The 16908-nt window shown below is 57.2% G+C and overlaps 1 protein-coding gene across 12 annotated transcripts in view; it reads right to left on the reverse strand.

The window, feature by feature from the left end:
- Gak (cyclin G associated kinase) overlaps positions 1 to 16908 on the reverse strand; it is a 42745-nt gene that overhangs the window by 15669 nt on the left and 10168 nt on the right. For 11 of the 12 annotated variants that reach the window (XR_015441230.1, XR_015441229.1, XM_021260451.2 and 8 more), the window contains exons 5-15: positions 16592 to 16734; positions 13502 to 13627; positions 12691 to 12780; positions 10878 to 11013; positions 10292 to 10404; positions 8846 to 8936; positions 7835 to 7958; positions 5716 to 5765; positions 5073 to 5221; positions 4294 to 4416; positions 3599 to 3732 (exon numbers count right to left, since the gene is read on the reverse strand). Coding sequence is in view for 10 of the 12 variants with exons in the window: in XM_021260451.2 (XP_021116110.1) it covers positions 3599 to 3732; positions 4294 to 4416; positions 5073 to 5221; positions 5716 to 5765; positions 7835 to 7958; positions 8846 to 8936; positions 10292 to 10404; positions 10878 to 11013; positions 12691 to 12780; positions 13502 to 13627; positions 16592 to 16734 (1279 nt within the window). In the remaining 2 variants the exon portion in view is untranslated. The remainder of the gene's footprint in view (positions 1 to 3598; positions 3733 to 4293; positions 4417 to 5072; positions 5222 to 5715; positions 5766 to 7834; positions 7959 to 8845; positions 8937 to 10291; positions 10405 to 10877; positions 11014 to 12690; positions 12781 to 13501; positions 13628 to 16591; positions 16735 to 16908) is intronic. The other variant, XM_021260450.2, reaches the window with a different exon arrangement.

Raw genomic sequence — 16908 nt, forward strand, 5'->3', positions numbered from 1 at the left:
GTGCCATCCAGTCTCCTCCTGCAGACACTGCACGGCCGGCCCTGCCTTCCACAGCCCAACGCGGGGCCACACCGCTGGGTTCCTTCACCATCCTTGCTCGGCGGGCGGCTTCCCATGCCTGTCTTGGTATCCCGCACTTCCTAGGCACTGGGTGTCGGCTGTGAACTCGAGAAACTCCAACACTTCTCCAGGGTTCCCACCCCTCTCTGGGATGCACATGTGTACATCCTGCCATCTGCAAGGGCCTGGCAGAGTTGGCATCTCCGGTCCTTCATTGACTCTGACTCCACTGTCTTTATGTGCGGCTGGTTCTGCAGCTGGGCAGGGCTTCTCCCTCCACTGCTGCATCTTCTTCCCCTCTGACATCACTGCTGGACCTTGCACCTCTCCCCTTTTGCACTAGGGCCATGGGCACAAGCAGTACTCCAGGTTTCCCTCGAAGCTCCCAGTACTACTCAGTCCCCCTTGCTCCTGCGGGGCAAAGGATCAGGTGGGGCCTGTGTCTCCCTCTGCCTCTCCTGGTCTGTTGTGGACGCTGAAGTGCCATGCCTCAACCCCAAGGCTTGACCGCACCCCTGTGTCCACTCACATGTGCCCCAACAGTGAGTATCTGACACCCTGGGGCCTGGGGTGGCTCGAGGGCAGTGTCAAGGGGTCTGGAAGCGATGAGTAACCAGTAGGTCCAGCTGGCTGTCACATCTCTGCCCCTGAGGGGCAGGAGTCCTGGCGGGGACCCAGAAGCCCTCCCTGTCCCAACTCCTGAACACAGGTGGGGCACAGGGCACACATGGTTGGGCTCCTGTGCTGAGGCCCTTCCTGCCCCCGGGCCTGTCACAGCTGTGCTGCTCTGCTCCAGCCATGAGCACACAGGGTACCCCCTTTCCTGCTTATGCTGTGAGACACCACCTACCAATGCCCACTGCCAACAGACCGTGCAGTCACCATGCAGACAAATGATGCAGGGCCCCATCTCCCCGCAGTACCACATCAGCTTCTGCTCCTGTGCTGCCCACTCTTGGGAGCCTCTGCTGGCCATGCCAAGGCCCAGTCTCACGGAGGGGTGAATCTGTACAGGTCCCTAGGTCCTCATCAAGACCAAGCTCGAGCAATGAGAAAAGTAACTAAGACAAAATTTGGTACGAGAAGTGGGGTTTGCTGTGACATTACCTGGCCATGTGGCTCAAGAGCCTTTGGAACTGGCCTGTGGGAAGGGAAAGAGTTGGAAAGGTTTGGAGATGCTAGCTGAAAAAGTCTCGTTGGAACGCCTGAGGCTGTGCTGTATGGGAGAAGACCGGAAAGCTGGTAAAAACTAGGCTCGAGAGGTTTCTACTAGGAAGAAGAACTGCACTGGCTGCTGGACTCCAGATATTATGGCTATGGCAGAAAGTTTCTATGTATTTTGCTTATGTCCAGAGACTTTGCCTGAGGTGGAAATTAAGGGCAGCACACTAACTAATCTGGTAGAGGAAATTTCAAGGAAATCTAATGTTGAGGCAGTGGCGTGGATACTATTGGGAGCTTTTGGCCAGATTTATTTTGAGAATTGAGAGCAAAGCCCAGAAGAATGATTTAAAATGTTTTGAGTTTGGCCAGAAAGGAAGCTCCAGTAAAGATGTGGACTGCAAAGATAGCGCAAGGAGATCCTGATTGCTGAAAAGGAACAGGAGAACAGAAAAGATGGCCTTGGGCTGAGGATTTAGCTCAGGGGTTCCACCACCTGCCTCACAAGCAGAAGGACCCGAGTAGATCCTCGGTACCAAAAAAAAAAAAAAAAAAAAGGTCTGAGGGCATCACCAGAAGCAGCAGGACTCCAGCCTTTGCAGCCTCAAAATTGCAAAGGTGAAAGACTTTGCTTTGAGAAGAGAGCCCAGAGCGCCATGTTCCGGAATGGCGCCAGCCTAGGGAAGTTGTTCCTGAGGATGTGGTTCACAGGCACTGGACCCCGACAGCCAAGAGAGAGGGAAGAATAGCTCCAGCTCCAGCTGGCAGCAGACCTTGGCGTCATGGATGTGGCACTAGTTTTAGGCGCATGCAGAATACAAGAGTTGTGGGGTCAAGAAGGCTTCCACTCAGATTTCAGAAGAAGGCCTGGGGGACCAGGCAGTGTGCTCGTGAGGGGCAGTGGATGAAGCTGTGAGTGTGTGGCCAAAGGTCCAGAGGAGACCCCTGAAGTTTGGAGAAGCCAGGAGGATGGATCATCTGAGCAAAACTGCAAGGAGGGAGCAGAGCCAGCCCGAGAGAGAAGCCTTGGGAGCTATAATCACTGGAAGTAGGGCCGTAGGGGCGGGGCCACCCAATCCCTTTTGAGTTCACATCTCGCCACAGATTGCCTCCGAAGCTGTATATGGAACTCTGGGACTTAATGTCTGCCCTGCTGTATTCTGGACTTTCTTTGTTCCCATTACTTTCACTGTATCCCCCTATTTGTACCTCTTGGAATGGTAATGTCTGTCTTGTGCCATTGAATATTGGAAGTGTTCAACTTTCTTTTCATTTGTACAGGTTTGCCTTAAATCTCAGAAGAGTTTGCCTTAAATCTTAGAAGAGACTTGGGACTTAGACTTTTCAGCAATGCTGAAACTGTCAGGACTCTGGCAACTCTCAGAGACGGACTAAATGCCTTTTGTGTAAAGGAATTACATGAGCCTTAGGGGGCCAGGGGCAGAATGTTAGGGTTTGTGTCTAGATGTCCCCCTCAACCTCATGAAGTCTTAGATGGGGCTTTTTTGGGGGGTACTGGGGATCGAACTTGGGTCCTTGTGCTTGCGAGGCAGGTGGTAGAACCACTGAGCTAAATCCCCGGCCCAGATGGGGCTTTTTTTAGAGGTGGCTGAATCTAGACTGTGTGATTCATGGTACAATGCTAGGCTCAAGGGCACTACGATTAAGGATGTGAGTGCTACCTGCCCAAGTAGCCTGGATAAGGCAAAAGGGGCAGAAAGATGCTATTGGTCCCCTTGTTGCTTTTGCTGTCTTCTGTCACCATGAACTGCTGCCCCTCTGCCATGTGCCACCCTGCCTTGGAGCCAGTCAATTATGGACTGAAATCTCTACAAACTGAGCTAAATAGACCTTTCCCCCTTAAAAAAAAAAAGAAAAGAAAAGAAAAGAAAAAAAGACCAAGCTCATCAAGGGAGTATTTATGCCAGGCAGTGGCTCTGCCTATCTGATAGCCAAAGGTCCCTGTCACTGCAGAGCAGGTATGGAGCTGAGTGGGTGAAGCTGGAGAAGGCAGCAGCCCTGGGAGAAGCCAGAGAGGGATCGAACCAGGCACTGTTGAGAAGCCACTGCCTTCACACAGTGGGGAAAGAGCACCTCTCAGCGAGGAGAGTGATGCGCATGGGCATCGGAGGGCAGAGCTGGCCTGGTGAGTGGGGCCACACAAGGCCCCACACCCGCAGGAAGACCCGCTGCCCAGGACATGGACAGGCATACCTGATGCGGCCTGTCCACACTGGCTCCCTCTGTGCAGCTGAACTGGCACCGAGTGGCGCTGACCCAGCTGTTCCTTCAGAGGAAGGGCTGGTGAACGAATGTAGCAAGGGCAGCACCATCTGGGGGCCCTCAGAGCCAGGCATCACTGTCCCCATCCTGGTACCTTTTGTGGGACGGCCAAATGCCCGGCGGGCAGCGCTTCATGCTGAACATGTACACAGCAGCCTCGGCAGTACTGAACAGACGGCAGAAACACAGGAAGGCGCAGACGACCACGGCAGATGCAGCTCTCCCATCCTAGGGCAGAGGGACACAGGGCTCCTTCGTACCTGGCCACTCACGCATGGGACAGGGCTGCACTTCCTGCAGATGATCCGCCAGCACAGGCCACAGGAAGGATGTGCTGCACCTCTGCAGTTCGGGGTACACTCAGGCGCTCGCCTCTGCACCTCTGCCGCGGGCCTCCCAGCCCAACAGAGAGTGAGGGCTCCTTGTCACAGTGCAGGGCCAGGCAGCGTCACTGTCTGCCCCGTGCTCAGCGCTGGCCCGGCCAGGGGCCCAACACCTCCCCGAGCGGCTCCCACCGACACTGCCCGCGGCAGCAGCTAAGCTGCCCGACAAGGCCCCTAGACCCCCGTCTCTGCAGGCAGAAAACCCGAGGCAGGGCTCGTCTGCCTGGCTGTGGGGGAGCCTGGCGTCGGTGCCCATGCAGCAGAGCAGCCTCCAGCTGGCCAGTGGGTTGCAGCCAAGGCAGCTCCTGGCCGCAGGGACAGCGGCTCCCCAGGCCGGAAACTGCTCTGGCAACAGCCCCTCGCCTAGCCCCACCCAGGCTGGCCGAGCACGGGCCCGTGCACTCACCATGCAGTGCACGACACAGACGTTCCTATGGTCCTGCCGCAGCCAGGAGTGCATGCTCCTGCAGATGGTGTGCAGGCTGTGGAGGTTTGGGGCCCGCCTGGCGGCCCAGCCGCACTCGGAGACCTGTGGAGGGGTCCCGCTGGCTCAGGCCCCAGCTGGGCCACGAGCTCAGCCGCACCGCACGGCTGTTGTCCCTCAGCTGCCTACTTGCACACAGCACCCCTTGGGGCCTCCGGGAAGTGGTGGGCTGGTCCCTGAGCACGCTCTTTGGGTGCAGCTCACAAGCAGGCATCTGCCTCAGCTGTCAGCCCTCCGTGACACGGGACACAACTCACGGACAGTACAAAAAGAGCCACCCTGCCGGGGATGTAGCTCAGTGGTTCCGACGCCTGCCTCACAAGTGCAAGGTCCCGAGTTCGATCCCCAGTACCAAAAAGAAAAAAAGAGCCACCCTTCCTGAGCCCTAGGTCAAAAAAGCACAGGAGGTTCTGTGTCAGATGCTTGTTGCCCTCAGGGCTGAGAAGAGGGACGAAGGAAGGTGCCCAGCTCTGGGGAGCAGTACCCCTCCCTGAAATGACATGCCCTCCCAGCCCTCAAGGTTGTCCTGGCCTGCCCCAGGCCTCCTGCAGAGCCCACCCTAGTCAGAACCCCATCTGCTCATCGCAGGCTGCTGGGGTAAGGTCAGGGTCAGTCCAGCGGGCGGCTACGGGCAGACTGATCACACTAAAGGAACCAAAAACCTGCCACATTACACCAAGACAGAACTCAGGGCTACGCACCCGGTTGTGGAACTTGGAGGCCCGGTAGGTCCTCGGGGACAGGTTGTAGACAGCATAGTGACCTGGGTGCTTGGCATCCAGAAACAACCGCACATCTTCGATGTTATTTTTGATAGCTGACTCCACGCCCTCGGCGGGGAATGACATCACTGAAACAGAGCTGCCCGTCAGCCGCCCAGGACCCGCAGGGGGCTCACTCCCCACCACTCTGCCACGCATACCGGCCTCCTCGTCTACCAGGGAAGCCCAGCATGATTACATCACCCACCTGGGGATCCCCCAATCAACTACATGGGCTCAGGAGAGGCTGCAGCTCTCCAAGTGTCACGATGAGCACCACTAACCACTCATGGCCTGAAGACCCAGTTTAGATGTGCACAGCCGTGTCCCACGACCTCAGAGCTCCAGACAGTGCCAAAAACGGGCTGTCTGTCCCCTGAGCCAGGAGGCACACTGGACACAGGCCACCCAAACACCACCCCTCTGGGACAGTGGCCAGGCACATCCCAGTGGAGTTTGAGCTGCCCAGGAGGCTGGAGAAGAGGCACCAGGATGCCTCTGCTGGCCACTGGCCCAGGCCCACAGACTGTCTCCATGCATGACAAGGGGACAGGTGCACACAGAGCCGGCCCAGCAAACCTACCAGCAATCCTGGAGGTGATGTAAGATATGTCCAGATCGCCCTTCGCATAGCTAGGATCAGAGAAAAAGAGTGCATGACTGTACAGAAAATACTCCTCCACATGTCACCTCCAGCTGAGTCCTGGCAAACAGCGGGTGCCCCATTGCAGGCTGGACCCCAAGGGGCACATGTGGGCAGGGTGCTGCATGTGCACGTGCCACGTGATAGCGACACCCACATGGCAGCATACAGGAGTCAGCCCCTCAAGGTTTCAACGGCCTTCCCATGTTCTCGAGGGCCCTAGAGAAGCAGCAGTGGGAGCTGTTTTTGAGAGAGGGCAACGAAGGTGAGGTCACCATGGACAGTGGGCACGGGTCCTGCTGGCTCAGGGGCCTGGTAGGGCACTGTGGTAGGCAGCCTGAGGACATGGACTCCATGCAGGTCAGAGGGGGAAGAAGGGAAGCCCCAAGCCACAGGGCCAGGCACATCCCTGCTGCTGGCCTTGGCCAACTTACAGAGGCCACTTATCCCCTAAGGTAGTGGACAAAACCAATAAAGGGCAGGCCAAACCCTAACCGACCGGGGAGAAATCCACAGGCTCATTCTCATCCCGAGAAATGGCTGTGAAAGAACAGCCAAGACCCTCTGGGGGAGGAGCGAGAGGGCAGCCCGCTGGCCGGTGGGGCACAGGGAGCTGTACTGCACTGCTGGGCAGGGCCAGGGCGAGGTGGCCACACTACATCTGCCACTGCGGACGGGCCACCAAGGCGAGCGTCCGGGGTTAAGGACCAAATACCACAGAAGCACAGACAGGTCACCTGAGGCCAGAGCTCCACTGAACAAGGAGACAAGTGAGACAGAGAGAACAGCAGGCAGGCGCGAGGCTCTGAAACTGCGGCAGAGGAGCTGCTGACCAGGACAAGGTGACACATAATGAGTATCAGCAAGAGGTACACACAAGAATGTGCAGCTGAGTACAAACCCCTGGACCTGGCGGTGACCCAGCCACCCTGGAGAATAACTGTGCAGGCACACAGAGGACACCGCAGGACATATGCACGAAAAAGGGACCAGACGTCACAGGGTCCACACCCATCCCAACCTCCAGCCTGGCAGGTGGGCTCCACCGGTGTGGACGGGTACACCCTCAGGTGCACACCCCGCACTGCCAGGAGGCACAAGGACATGGGGCAGTTCTGGGTACACTCGGCCTCCGCTGTGGGAACAGCCAAAGCTGGAGGAGCCCACTGCTGCCTCTAAGTCAGCCCAGCACACCGAGTGCGTGTGCAGCTCTGTTCTTCGGCAGAAGCTTACAGCATCCACACACGTGCACCACAGATACAGTGCAGCACACACGTGTACGACACACGCTCACACATATACACATTCATACAATGCAGCACATGCACTTATTTGTGCAGGACATTCACATATATGCTTACATGTGTACACATTTACACAACATGGCACGTGAGTGCACGACACACACTCACGTGTGGATACATGCAGCTGTCAGAGCTGTGAACACTCAGGGACAACTATAGCACAAAAGGAAGAATAAAAATGTGACACAAGAGGACAAAGTTTCATCAGGTCTAGGAGGCTGTGGACCACACGGCTGCAGGTCCAACACCTGAGTGCACTGGTGCACCGTGGTGTTTCCTGAAACAGCCAGGGCACTCAAGCAGCAGGTGGCAGCAGTGACCAGGGCCAGCGAGGGTTCCCCAGGCAGGCCCAGCTGAGGCTGTGCCCTAGGAGCTGGCACAGGGCTTTGACCCACTGAGCCCCAAATGCAAGGTGGCCTGGTCCCATCACATGCTTTCCATATCAGAAGTGACCTCAAGGCCACAGCTCCAGCCCTGTGGCCAGGTCTCCATGGTGACTATGTTAACTGAGAAGAGCTGAGCGGGTTGAGGGGTCACCACAGCCTACAACCACACTGGCAGTTTACACCAAAAAAAGAAATAGCACTAGCGTGTGCGTATTAGCAGAGGAAGCCAGGTTCTGAGCTGGGGGCTGTGAGCCCAGTGCCAGCACACAGAGGGCTCCACAGATAGGGCTTCCAGCTCGCAGGTGTTGGGCGCACCCACGTCTATACTTGGTAGGAAGCAGAGGCTGGCACACGCTGTCCTGCACTTACTTGGCCACAGACTGGATGACCTTGGAGGAGGTGTCCTTGAGGTTGGTGAAGAGCCGCTCTGTCCCACCCCGCAAGATGTCAAAGAAACCGCCGTACGGTTGGTCATACTCTGCTAAGGCCAGGACTGCAGGGGAGACAGGTCTCAGCAGGTCACAGGGACTTGGGGCATGGGCAAAGGGGCACACTGCCCTGGCCGACGGAGTGGCCCCTAAAACCACAGGGTCCCGAGTGAGGCCTTCAGAGCGAGGCTCTGGGGGCAGAGCTGGGGCAGATGCCACAGGGGCCCACGCAGCTGAGATGAGCCAAGAGGGCTGGGAGCTTGGCTCTACAAGCCCCTCTCCCCACCACCCATGGAGACATTGGCCACATGTGGCACAGGCGGGCCCCATTGGGATGTGGACCCAGGTCCCTCCCCAGGGAGTAGAGAGCTGGGGAGGGAACCACAGAGCCTGCCATAGCCCCTGAAAGGAGAGAGAGGGGCCTCAGCCATGGTCAGGGCAAGGCTGCGATGCCACCCCCAGCAATGCTCCTGCCTGCACGCTTCTCGAAGCCCGCTCCCACAGGGGCCCTGGACACCCCCCCAGGAGGTCAGCTTCCCTGCAGTGCAGGTCAAGCTTTGGTCGGGCTCACTGTGGGGTCTCGAGCCCCAGGGTAGACAGGTCAGCTATGCCCACCAGGCCAACCCCAGCAACAACCTGGACACCAGGAGGGCCAGGCCCTCACCTGCTGAGCCCCCGTGATTGCCCTGGGATGGGCCCTGGGGGCTGGACCCATCCTTCTGTCCCTGCCCTGTGACTGCCCTCAGCTGATCTTGGCCTAAACCTTCCTGTCAGACCAACACCACACCGAGCGCCTCAGCTCAGTTAAGCTGGAGTCCCAGTAATGGTGGGGCCTCGAGCACCCCAGCCCTGCAGCCTGGCTCTCAGCAGACAGGAAGCCCATGGCACAAGCACCTGGTTTCCAGGTTGCGGGCAGGATGTGGCTACCCCTGCGGGGGGCGGGAGGTCTCACCTGCACTGTAGCTGCTGCTCGAAGGACCTCCGGGAGTGGGAGGTGCCCGGGACGGCCCTGGGTTCCCGTAGCCTCCGTTCTGCTCCAGCAGCTGTGAGTCAGAGGTGCAGTCAGCCCCCACAGCACCAGCACCAGGCACAGTCTGCCACAGCCCCGAGCCTGCCTCGGTGGAGCCCTGCTTGTGGTCCATCCTTCTGGCCCTTGGGCTGCAGTCTCTTTCTCCTCGTCCACCTGTCCGCAGCCTACCAACCCACGGAGCAGGAGCAGTGCACACTTGGCCCAAGGGCACCAGGGGCCGGCCGGGGCTGGGTGGCGCTGGGCTGGGCCCCTTGTCTCCTCAGCTGTGCAGGGCTCTCTGGAGAGTGAGCCAGTGCAGAGGAGGGCTTAAGCGGTTCTGCTAAGTGCTAGGATCAGGCACACTGGCGTGCCCAAGGTAAGGGGCACCTCCTCTCTGGACAGCAGGAAGAGTGAGGCCCCAACTCCCATACCCACCCTGGGGCCTCTGCAGGTGACACACAGGTCCTCGAGTCAGAGGCACAGAGGCCCAGACACCCTAGAGCAAAGCCATTGGCCAGCCCTCATCCCGCAGCTCTTGTGTGAAACCAAGCCACGGCCCCTGCCTCCCCAACACTCCTGACCATGTCATCCATGCCATGTACTCACCAACCCCACCCGGCACCCAGCTTCAGAGTCCCCCTAGCTGGTGCCCACAGAGAGGACCCACCAGCCTGTGTCTCCATGTCCTGCCATCTCTTAACCCCTAGCCTGTGCACTCAATGATGCCTCCATAGGAACCACAACCCTGACCCTCAATCTTGTGCCTTGCAGGGTCCCCATCCCTAAGGACTCAGGCCAGTCACTGTGACCTCTCCACACGGCACACTCGCCCTCAGCACCCCCACATCCACAGCCCATAGAAAATGTGGCCTCCAGCCACAAGGCTGAAAGAACCAGACACCACAGGACAGGGACCAGAGCTCCAGGGGAGGGTGGCAAAGTCCACAGGTGGGACCCAAAGGAGCCCAGGGACCCACCTGCTCCCTGCAACCTCGTGGCTACTTTAGGAAGGGCTTCTGGCTGATACCCCCCAGTGCTCTCTGGCCTGCCCGCTCTCCCCAGCCTGTCAGGCCCTGAGTGCCACTGGACCTGTGGGTTGAGCCTGGGAGTGACCACACCCGAGACCCTGAGCCATGACTAGACGCCTGAGCCCAGGAACCATGAAAGGCACAAAGAATCTCACTCACTGCAGCACCCAGGCAAGGACCACAAGACGGTGTAACAGAACCACCCTCAGGGGTGGCCTAGTCAGGACATGACCTTCTCCTAGGCTGTGGCAGGCCTCACCGTACGACAGGTAGAGCCCAAAGGAGCTCTCAGGGTGACGCTGAGCACACACACCCGACACCCTGAGACGCAGGCATGGCTAGCACAGATGACGGGCCTCACCTCCGTGATGGGCGCCTTGGGGTTCACGTTCCTGGCCGCTGCAATCTCCTGCAGCTGGCGCACGGCTTCTGCAATGGACAGTCGCTCCTCAGGGTTGACCTTCAGCATGGCACCTGAAACAGAACACAGTAGCTGTGCTCGGCCCATGCTGGACAGAGCCCTAGGCCCAGGCTGGACAGCACCAGCAGGCCATCTGCGATACGCACCATGCTGACGTCAGAGGCAAGGGCGGGAATAGCAAAAAAGCAAGGATAAAAGTGAGCAGTCAGCAGAAATGGCCATTCAAGCCAGGCACAGTAGCGCATGCCTGCAATTCCAGCACTGAGAAAGGCTGAGGCAAGAAATGCTCAACTTCAAGGCCAGCCTGAGCAACTTAGCAAGACCCTGTCGGAAAATAAAAAACAGATTGGAGATAGAGCTCAGTGCTGGCATAGTGTCAACTCCCAGTGCTGACAACAAAACAAAAAAATTGGCCATTCAGAGTACCCTAAGATCACAAAGGCCAGGGCTACGGGGAACTGCTGGACAGCTGTGGCAGTGGGAGGTGTAGGTGGTGACACCCAGTAGCACATTTGGGAGGACTCACGGATGAGGTCGTGGAAGACGGTGTACCGTGTGTCATTTGCAGGGATCGAGTACTTCCCATTGACGATCCGCAGTTTTGCTCCATCCTCAAAAGGGTGCTGCCGGAAACACAGCAGGTACAAGATGCAGCCCAGGGCCTGCAAGGAGAGCAGAAGCTGAGCAGTGGTCTCTGGGACACAGGCTGAGAGCCAGGCACAGGGCGATCCATCCTCATGCCCTGGAGAACACGTGCCAGGCTTTTCATCCCCTCGATTTTACCAGTCCCACCCTGGTTTGGCTCACAAATGTCAAGGGGCCTGAGCAGGTCGGCAGTGGGATCCACCACACCGGAAGCCTTGCTCCTTCCATTCTCATCCAGCAAACTGAACTCTCAAGCTCACTGTGGCAAGTTGCAAACCCTTATTTTCACATCAAAAGGGCGCCTTCAGCCCGATGTGGTAGTGCACACCTGCACCCCCAGCACTGTGGGAGGCTGAGTTTGTCCAGCCTGGGCAACTTACCTAGTGAGACCCTGTCTCAAAAGAAACAATTTTAGAAAGGGCTTGGCCTATAGCTCAGGCAAAGGTGCTGGGTTCAATCCCGAGTGCCCTCTGCCCCTCAATTCCCCTCAGATTCCTATAGGTCACACTAAAGCATCAAGATCTGTGGGCTAGTGGGCACCTGAAAGGACCTTAACACGAGGGGCAAACGGATGCCAGGGACCCATGGTCCCAATGACTCCTAGCCACAGCCCCAGGCACCATGAGGGGTGCACTTTGCTGTGGTTTTCAGACTTGACCTCTCCCTGGATTCGTTCTGCCCAGAACATCCACCCGTGTAGACAGACAGGGCCTGTGGTTACTGAGACACTTCCCTTATCCAGCTGCCAGGAGCAGCACACTGGGGATCAGATGAAGCATGGCAGCTGTGTCCTTGTGCCCAGACATGTGCTGAGGGTCACTCATCACACATCACTTGCTGAGGGACAAACTAACAATGACAGGGTATAGGTCCCCATTACCCTAGCATAGTGGGCTCAACTCAGACCCCACACAGACACAGGCCAGAGAGTTGGGCCTGGCCCTGGGCTCAGTCCCCAGAACTGCAGAACTAAACTAGAACCAAAGGATGGGTACAGGGAGCGCCTGCACAGTGCGGTGAGACAGGTGGATGTGGAGGGTGGGCATCCGCATCCCGCCCCTCCTGGGACTCTCCTCACTCACTTTCAGGGATACCCTTTATGATAAACCAGTAGGTGTAGGTCAGTATGTCCCCGGGACCTGTGAGCCATTCTAGCACAGCGAGGAAGCCAAGGAGGGCTTCGTGGGAAGCTCGTTTCACAGCCAGTAGGTCAAAGCCCAAGAAGGTAACTGGGGCCTTGCAGCCGGCAGAGGAAGGGGCTGAGCTGAGCTGTGAGGGTCTGACGAGATCTCGAGTGGACAGGGTCACCCCATCTTAGCCTGAGGATGCCCTGCAGGCACTGCTGTGGAGCTGGCTGCCCACTGCCAGCGAGAATGGAGAGCTGCCCTCGGACAATAGGACATGGCCCTGAGGAGCAGAGCTCTGGGCATCAGCCGGCCAGCAAAGATGCAGCCGGTACAGACTTGGCTCGTGCAGGCTCCACTGCTGTATGCTGTCTCCATGAAAGCCATGGCAACACCAGCTGGCTCTGCTCCCGTCACCCCACTAGCACGCAAGTGAGTCTCTGTGAGATGAAGACCAGGGTCAGCAAAAGGAAGGGGGCTGTGGAGCACACGGCTCCACCAGCACAGCCCAGGCTGGGTGCCACAGCTGCACACAGGCCCCGGGGCTCACACCAGCAGTGTCTGGCTCACCCAGATGTCCTGCTTCTCGCCGATAGGGAAGTTGGAATACAGGTCCACGATCTCCGGTGTCCTGTACATGGGTGTGGTGTTCCTTGTGATCTGAAGAAAAAACCGTGACCATTGCACAGAGAAGTTACAGGCAAGGAACGTTTTTAGTTCTGCACTGATCCTGCAACTTTCCAAGCTCTGCTGCAGGCTGGGCACACTCTGTCCTCCCATGAGGCCCCAGAAGGGCCTCAGAGCCCTCAACTGAAGGTAGGTACAACCCAGCCTCAAGCAGGGACTCCCAGGGAGAGATGAGTCCCATAGGTATGTTTCTGGTTGTTGTTTTTTGGTGCCGGGAATCGAATTCAGGACCTTGTGCTTGGGAGGCAGCTGTGGTGCCACTGAGCTAAATCCCCAGCTTGCTTCTAAACCACGTTTTAAAGCTATCCACGTGTGGGTGACCGAGGAGCTCTGGAGGTAAGTGGCGGTGACGCCGAGTATACGTGATGCCACTGCACCCGACACTCAGAATGACTGCAGTGATAAGGTTCACATTACATGTGTTTTACAACAATTTTTTAAAATCCCAGAGAATAAGGCCTAAGACTCTCAGGGCCACTTGGCGAAAGGAGAAGAAGCCGAAACGCCACACTCAGTGGTCTGTGGCTACTGGAGCACGATGAGGGGCCTGGCCCTGGTGCCGTAGCCTCCACCCCGGTCCTTGGGGACACCCTGAGCTTGCACCCGGAGGGTGACAGGAGCCGAAAGGAGCACAGGCAGAGAGGACAGGGGCAGGGTGTGGCCTCCTCGGGGCGTGGCGCCACCCCGGCCTCACCTCCTCCTCCACCACGGCTCGCCTCTGGGCACTCCAGCTGTAGTCGGGGCAGTGGGAGATGGTGGTGGCACTGCCAAAGTCACACAGCTTAATGGTCCCCTGGCTGCTAAGCAACAAGTTCTCAACCTGCAAGATGCCAGAAGACAGTCCATGAACTTGGGGGGACACGGGGAGTTCGGACCTCAGCAAAAATAACAGGTGCGCCAGACAGGACCAGCAGACGGCCCGAGCCGGCCGGGGTGAGGACACCGGCCACAGCCTTTGCTGACTGCAGCCCCACTGCAGAGAGGCAACAAGCTCCACACCAGCAGCAGCAATGCAGGTGGTGCCCCAGGCCCGGGGGGACTCCGCCAGGCAGAGCTGGGGAGGAGGGACACACGGAGCTCAGCCAAAAGCCTTTCTCCAAGGGGACTGGGCCTCGTCTTCAATTGTTTCTAATCAGAAGCAACATACCCACAACTAAGAAAAATAAAAGTTAAGATCACTATAAATCAAACAGATAAGCCCAAGTAATCACAGGACATACAAAGAGCCTCCAGAAAAGCCAAAAGATGAAAGAACATATGTCACCTGAAACTAAATTAAACGTAACAACCCACGAACAAACCTAATAAAAGACACAAAAAGACCTCTCGTACAGAAAACCATAAAACAACTGAGATAAAATTTAAATACAAATCACAAAGGGAATCCTAACAAGCTCCCGACACAGTACCACAGTGTCATTAAGACATCACAGCATGAAGGGTCACAGCACTAAGGGTGACAGCAGAGGGACCCTGCATAAGCCAACTCTAGCCACAATCCACAATCTAGGAACAGTTTTTACATTTTTATTTTGTTTTGGTTTGGTTTTTTTGGTGCCGGGGATCGAACTCGGGTCCTTGCGCTTGCATAGCAGGCGGCGAAACCACTGAGCTAAATCCCTGGCCGAGACTTTACATTTTTAAACACCTAGGGGAGGGGCTCAAAGATAGATTAGCATTTCAGACACACGAAACAATGCAGGATTCCAACTCCTTTCCACAGACTCTGGGCTCACCACACCCACTGCTCAGGTGAGCATTCTGGAGGCTGCTGCGGCCAAGACCTGTGGCCAGCTGTGCCACAGCCCTAATGCCCTCACAGCAGTCTGTCAGCCCTGCTACAGAGTCACAGAAATTGCAATCAATTCCCAGAAGTCTGAGTGGAACCTGACAACTCATTCAAAAGCTCATAGAGACACAAAGAGCAAACAGAAGCAGACAGGCCTCTGTGCCAGGCTTTGGTCACAGCACAGGCGCTGGCCCAAGGACACGACCCAGTGAGCACCACACTCACCACAAGGTGCCCTGTGGGGACATGGAGAGGACATGCCGTATCGCAGTCGGGCCAAGAGGAGAAGGAGAGAGCTTCCCATAGCAGACAGGACCCAAGTCCACAAGAGGCAACAGGAAAAAACGTTCTGCTGGCCTCCTGAAGACTCCTATAGCACTCAAGTGACACTCGGTCACCAAAGCACTCCGAAGGGCAGCAGGGCAGCCACAGAGCACGTGGAAACCACAGGGGAAGGACAACAGAAACACAGCCCCAAGAAGACCCCCCCATTTCCCACTCAGTGAGCTCAGCACCGTGCTTCTGGAACCTCGGAAGATAATCCTGCTACAAGCACCCAAAAGCACTGGACACCAAGTCCAAAAGGAGGAGAAAGAAATGACAGAATGCATGAGAAAGACAGGAAGGCAAGAGGCAGGAGGGAGAGGAGAGTCTCTGATGGAGCCCAGCACAGGCGGACGGCTGTCTGCAGCAAGGGACGGGTCTGGCCACCAGTCACCTCAGACCCTATTTTCCAAATGTCTGAATTTGGGGGGCCAATGACAGGCCAGGGTCACTACGCTATCTGAGTTTTATGGGAGGACTCGTAAGGCAGAACTAACTCCCGGTGAAAGGCAGAGAGGACAGAACCTCCCCAAGCAGAGACACACCGTGGAAAACTGCTTCCAGACCCTGGGCCGAGGAGGCGGAGGGCACAACGAGATGGAAGGGACGGCGCTGAGGCCGACACCACATGGCACGTGAGGCAGCGCCCCGCATCCTGGGACCTCACAGGCACACAGAGGCCAGAAACTCAGGGGGCCAGGCAGGCGACCAGCCCCTGGGCAGAGCCCTCCCTGGATAAGGCAGCTGTGGCTCTGGACACCAGGCCCGGTGGGCATCCAGGCTCTGTACCACACACCCGGACAGTTCCAGGTGAGTGACACCCGAGTCAGTAAAGGCAGACTGAGCACTGGGAGGAACCGCAGGGGCCCGGTAGACCCAAAGCATGGGGCGCTTCTTCCAAGGCCTGGCAGGGATGCACTGCCCGACCACACTTTGGTAAAGGCTGACATAAGCTGATCTCCCAGGATTACGTTTGCTTTGCTGGCCAGAGTGCTACACTGATGTAAGAAACATCTGGCTCCCATAGATGGGGGTGAAACAGCTTAAAAACTCTTCAGCACAAACAATCTGCCTCGGTGAAGAGTCAGGCCAAGGAAAAGCTTGGTGGACACTGGATGATTCTCTCAAGTCTGGGGTTTATCTGCAAAACACAACAGCAGAGTACAAACCAGGCCAAAACCAGAAGACTCCTGCAGCACACACAGCCTTAGAAAGCTCAGTGCAGGACACACAGAGCTCCAATGAATCAAACTTGTCAGCCCATGAAGAAAGAGAAAAAAGGTAAAAACTAAAGGGAAGCCAACTAAAGCACAAGGCACTGATGACTGTAAACACAGAAATAGTCACTGGCGTTAATAATCAGGAAAAGGTGAACACCATATCCAAGACTGTGACTCCCACCCCACCATGCTGAAGGGCTGCCCAGGTCAACTCCAGAGACAGAGGCCCTGCAGGACAGGACGGCGTGGCAGGAGCCCTGAGGCGGACACAGGGCGGCCCGTGCATGGGTGCCAGGATGCCCACACCAGGGAGGCAGAAGAGCAGGAGCACTGCCTGAGCCCAGTGGACAGGAGCGCCTGAGACCCGCAGGGGCAGCGCTCACAAGTCCTCAGCCCAGCAAGGGACCAGGGTACAGAGTGGCATGAGGGCACCTGTGCCCACGGCTGGCACCTTGAGGTCTCTGTGGATGATGGGTGGCTTCTGCCTGTGCATATGCTGCACAGCTCTGCATGTCTGGTAGAAGATCTTCAGGATGGTGTCACAGGGCAGAGGGCCTTTAGCTTCAATTTTCTTTAGAAATTCGACCAGCTGCCCTAAAAAAGACAATTGAATTCAATCATTCCGGGCCTACAAAATGCCCTGCCCTCCTGGCTGGGGTGCGGTGGGGGGTGTTCCCGGTTCTGTCTGGTGCAGGGCCTTGCACCCACTAGCTTATCTGAGGCCAATCAGCGCCTATAGTAGGCCTGTTCAGCTGGTGCCACCTCTGC

The sequence above is a fragment of the Heterocephalus glaber genome, unplaced genomic scaffold, assembly GCF_053883595.1.
Source record: "Heterocephalus glaber isolate CG9 unplaced genomic scaffold, H.glaber_assembly_v1.0 deba00001509, whole genome shotgun sequence".
Taxonomy (NCBI): domain Eukaryota; kingdom Metazoa; phylum Chordata; class Mammalia; order Rodentia; family Bathyergidae; genus Heterocephalus; species Heterocephalus glaber.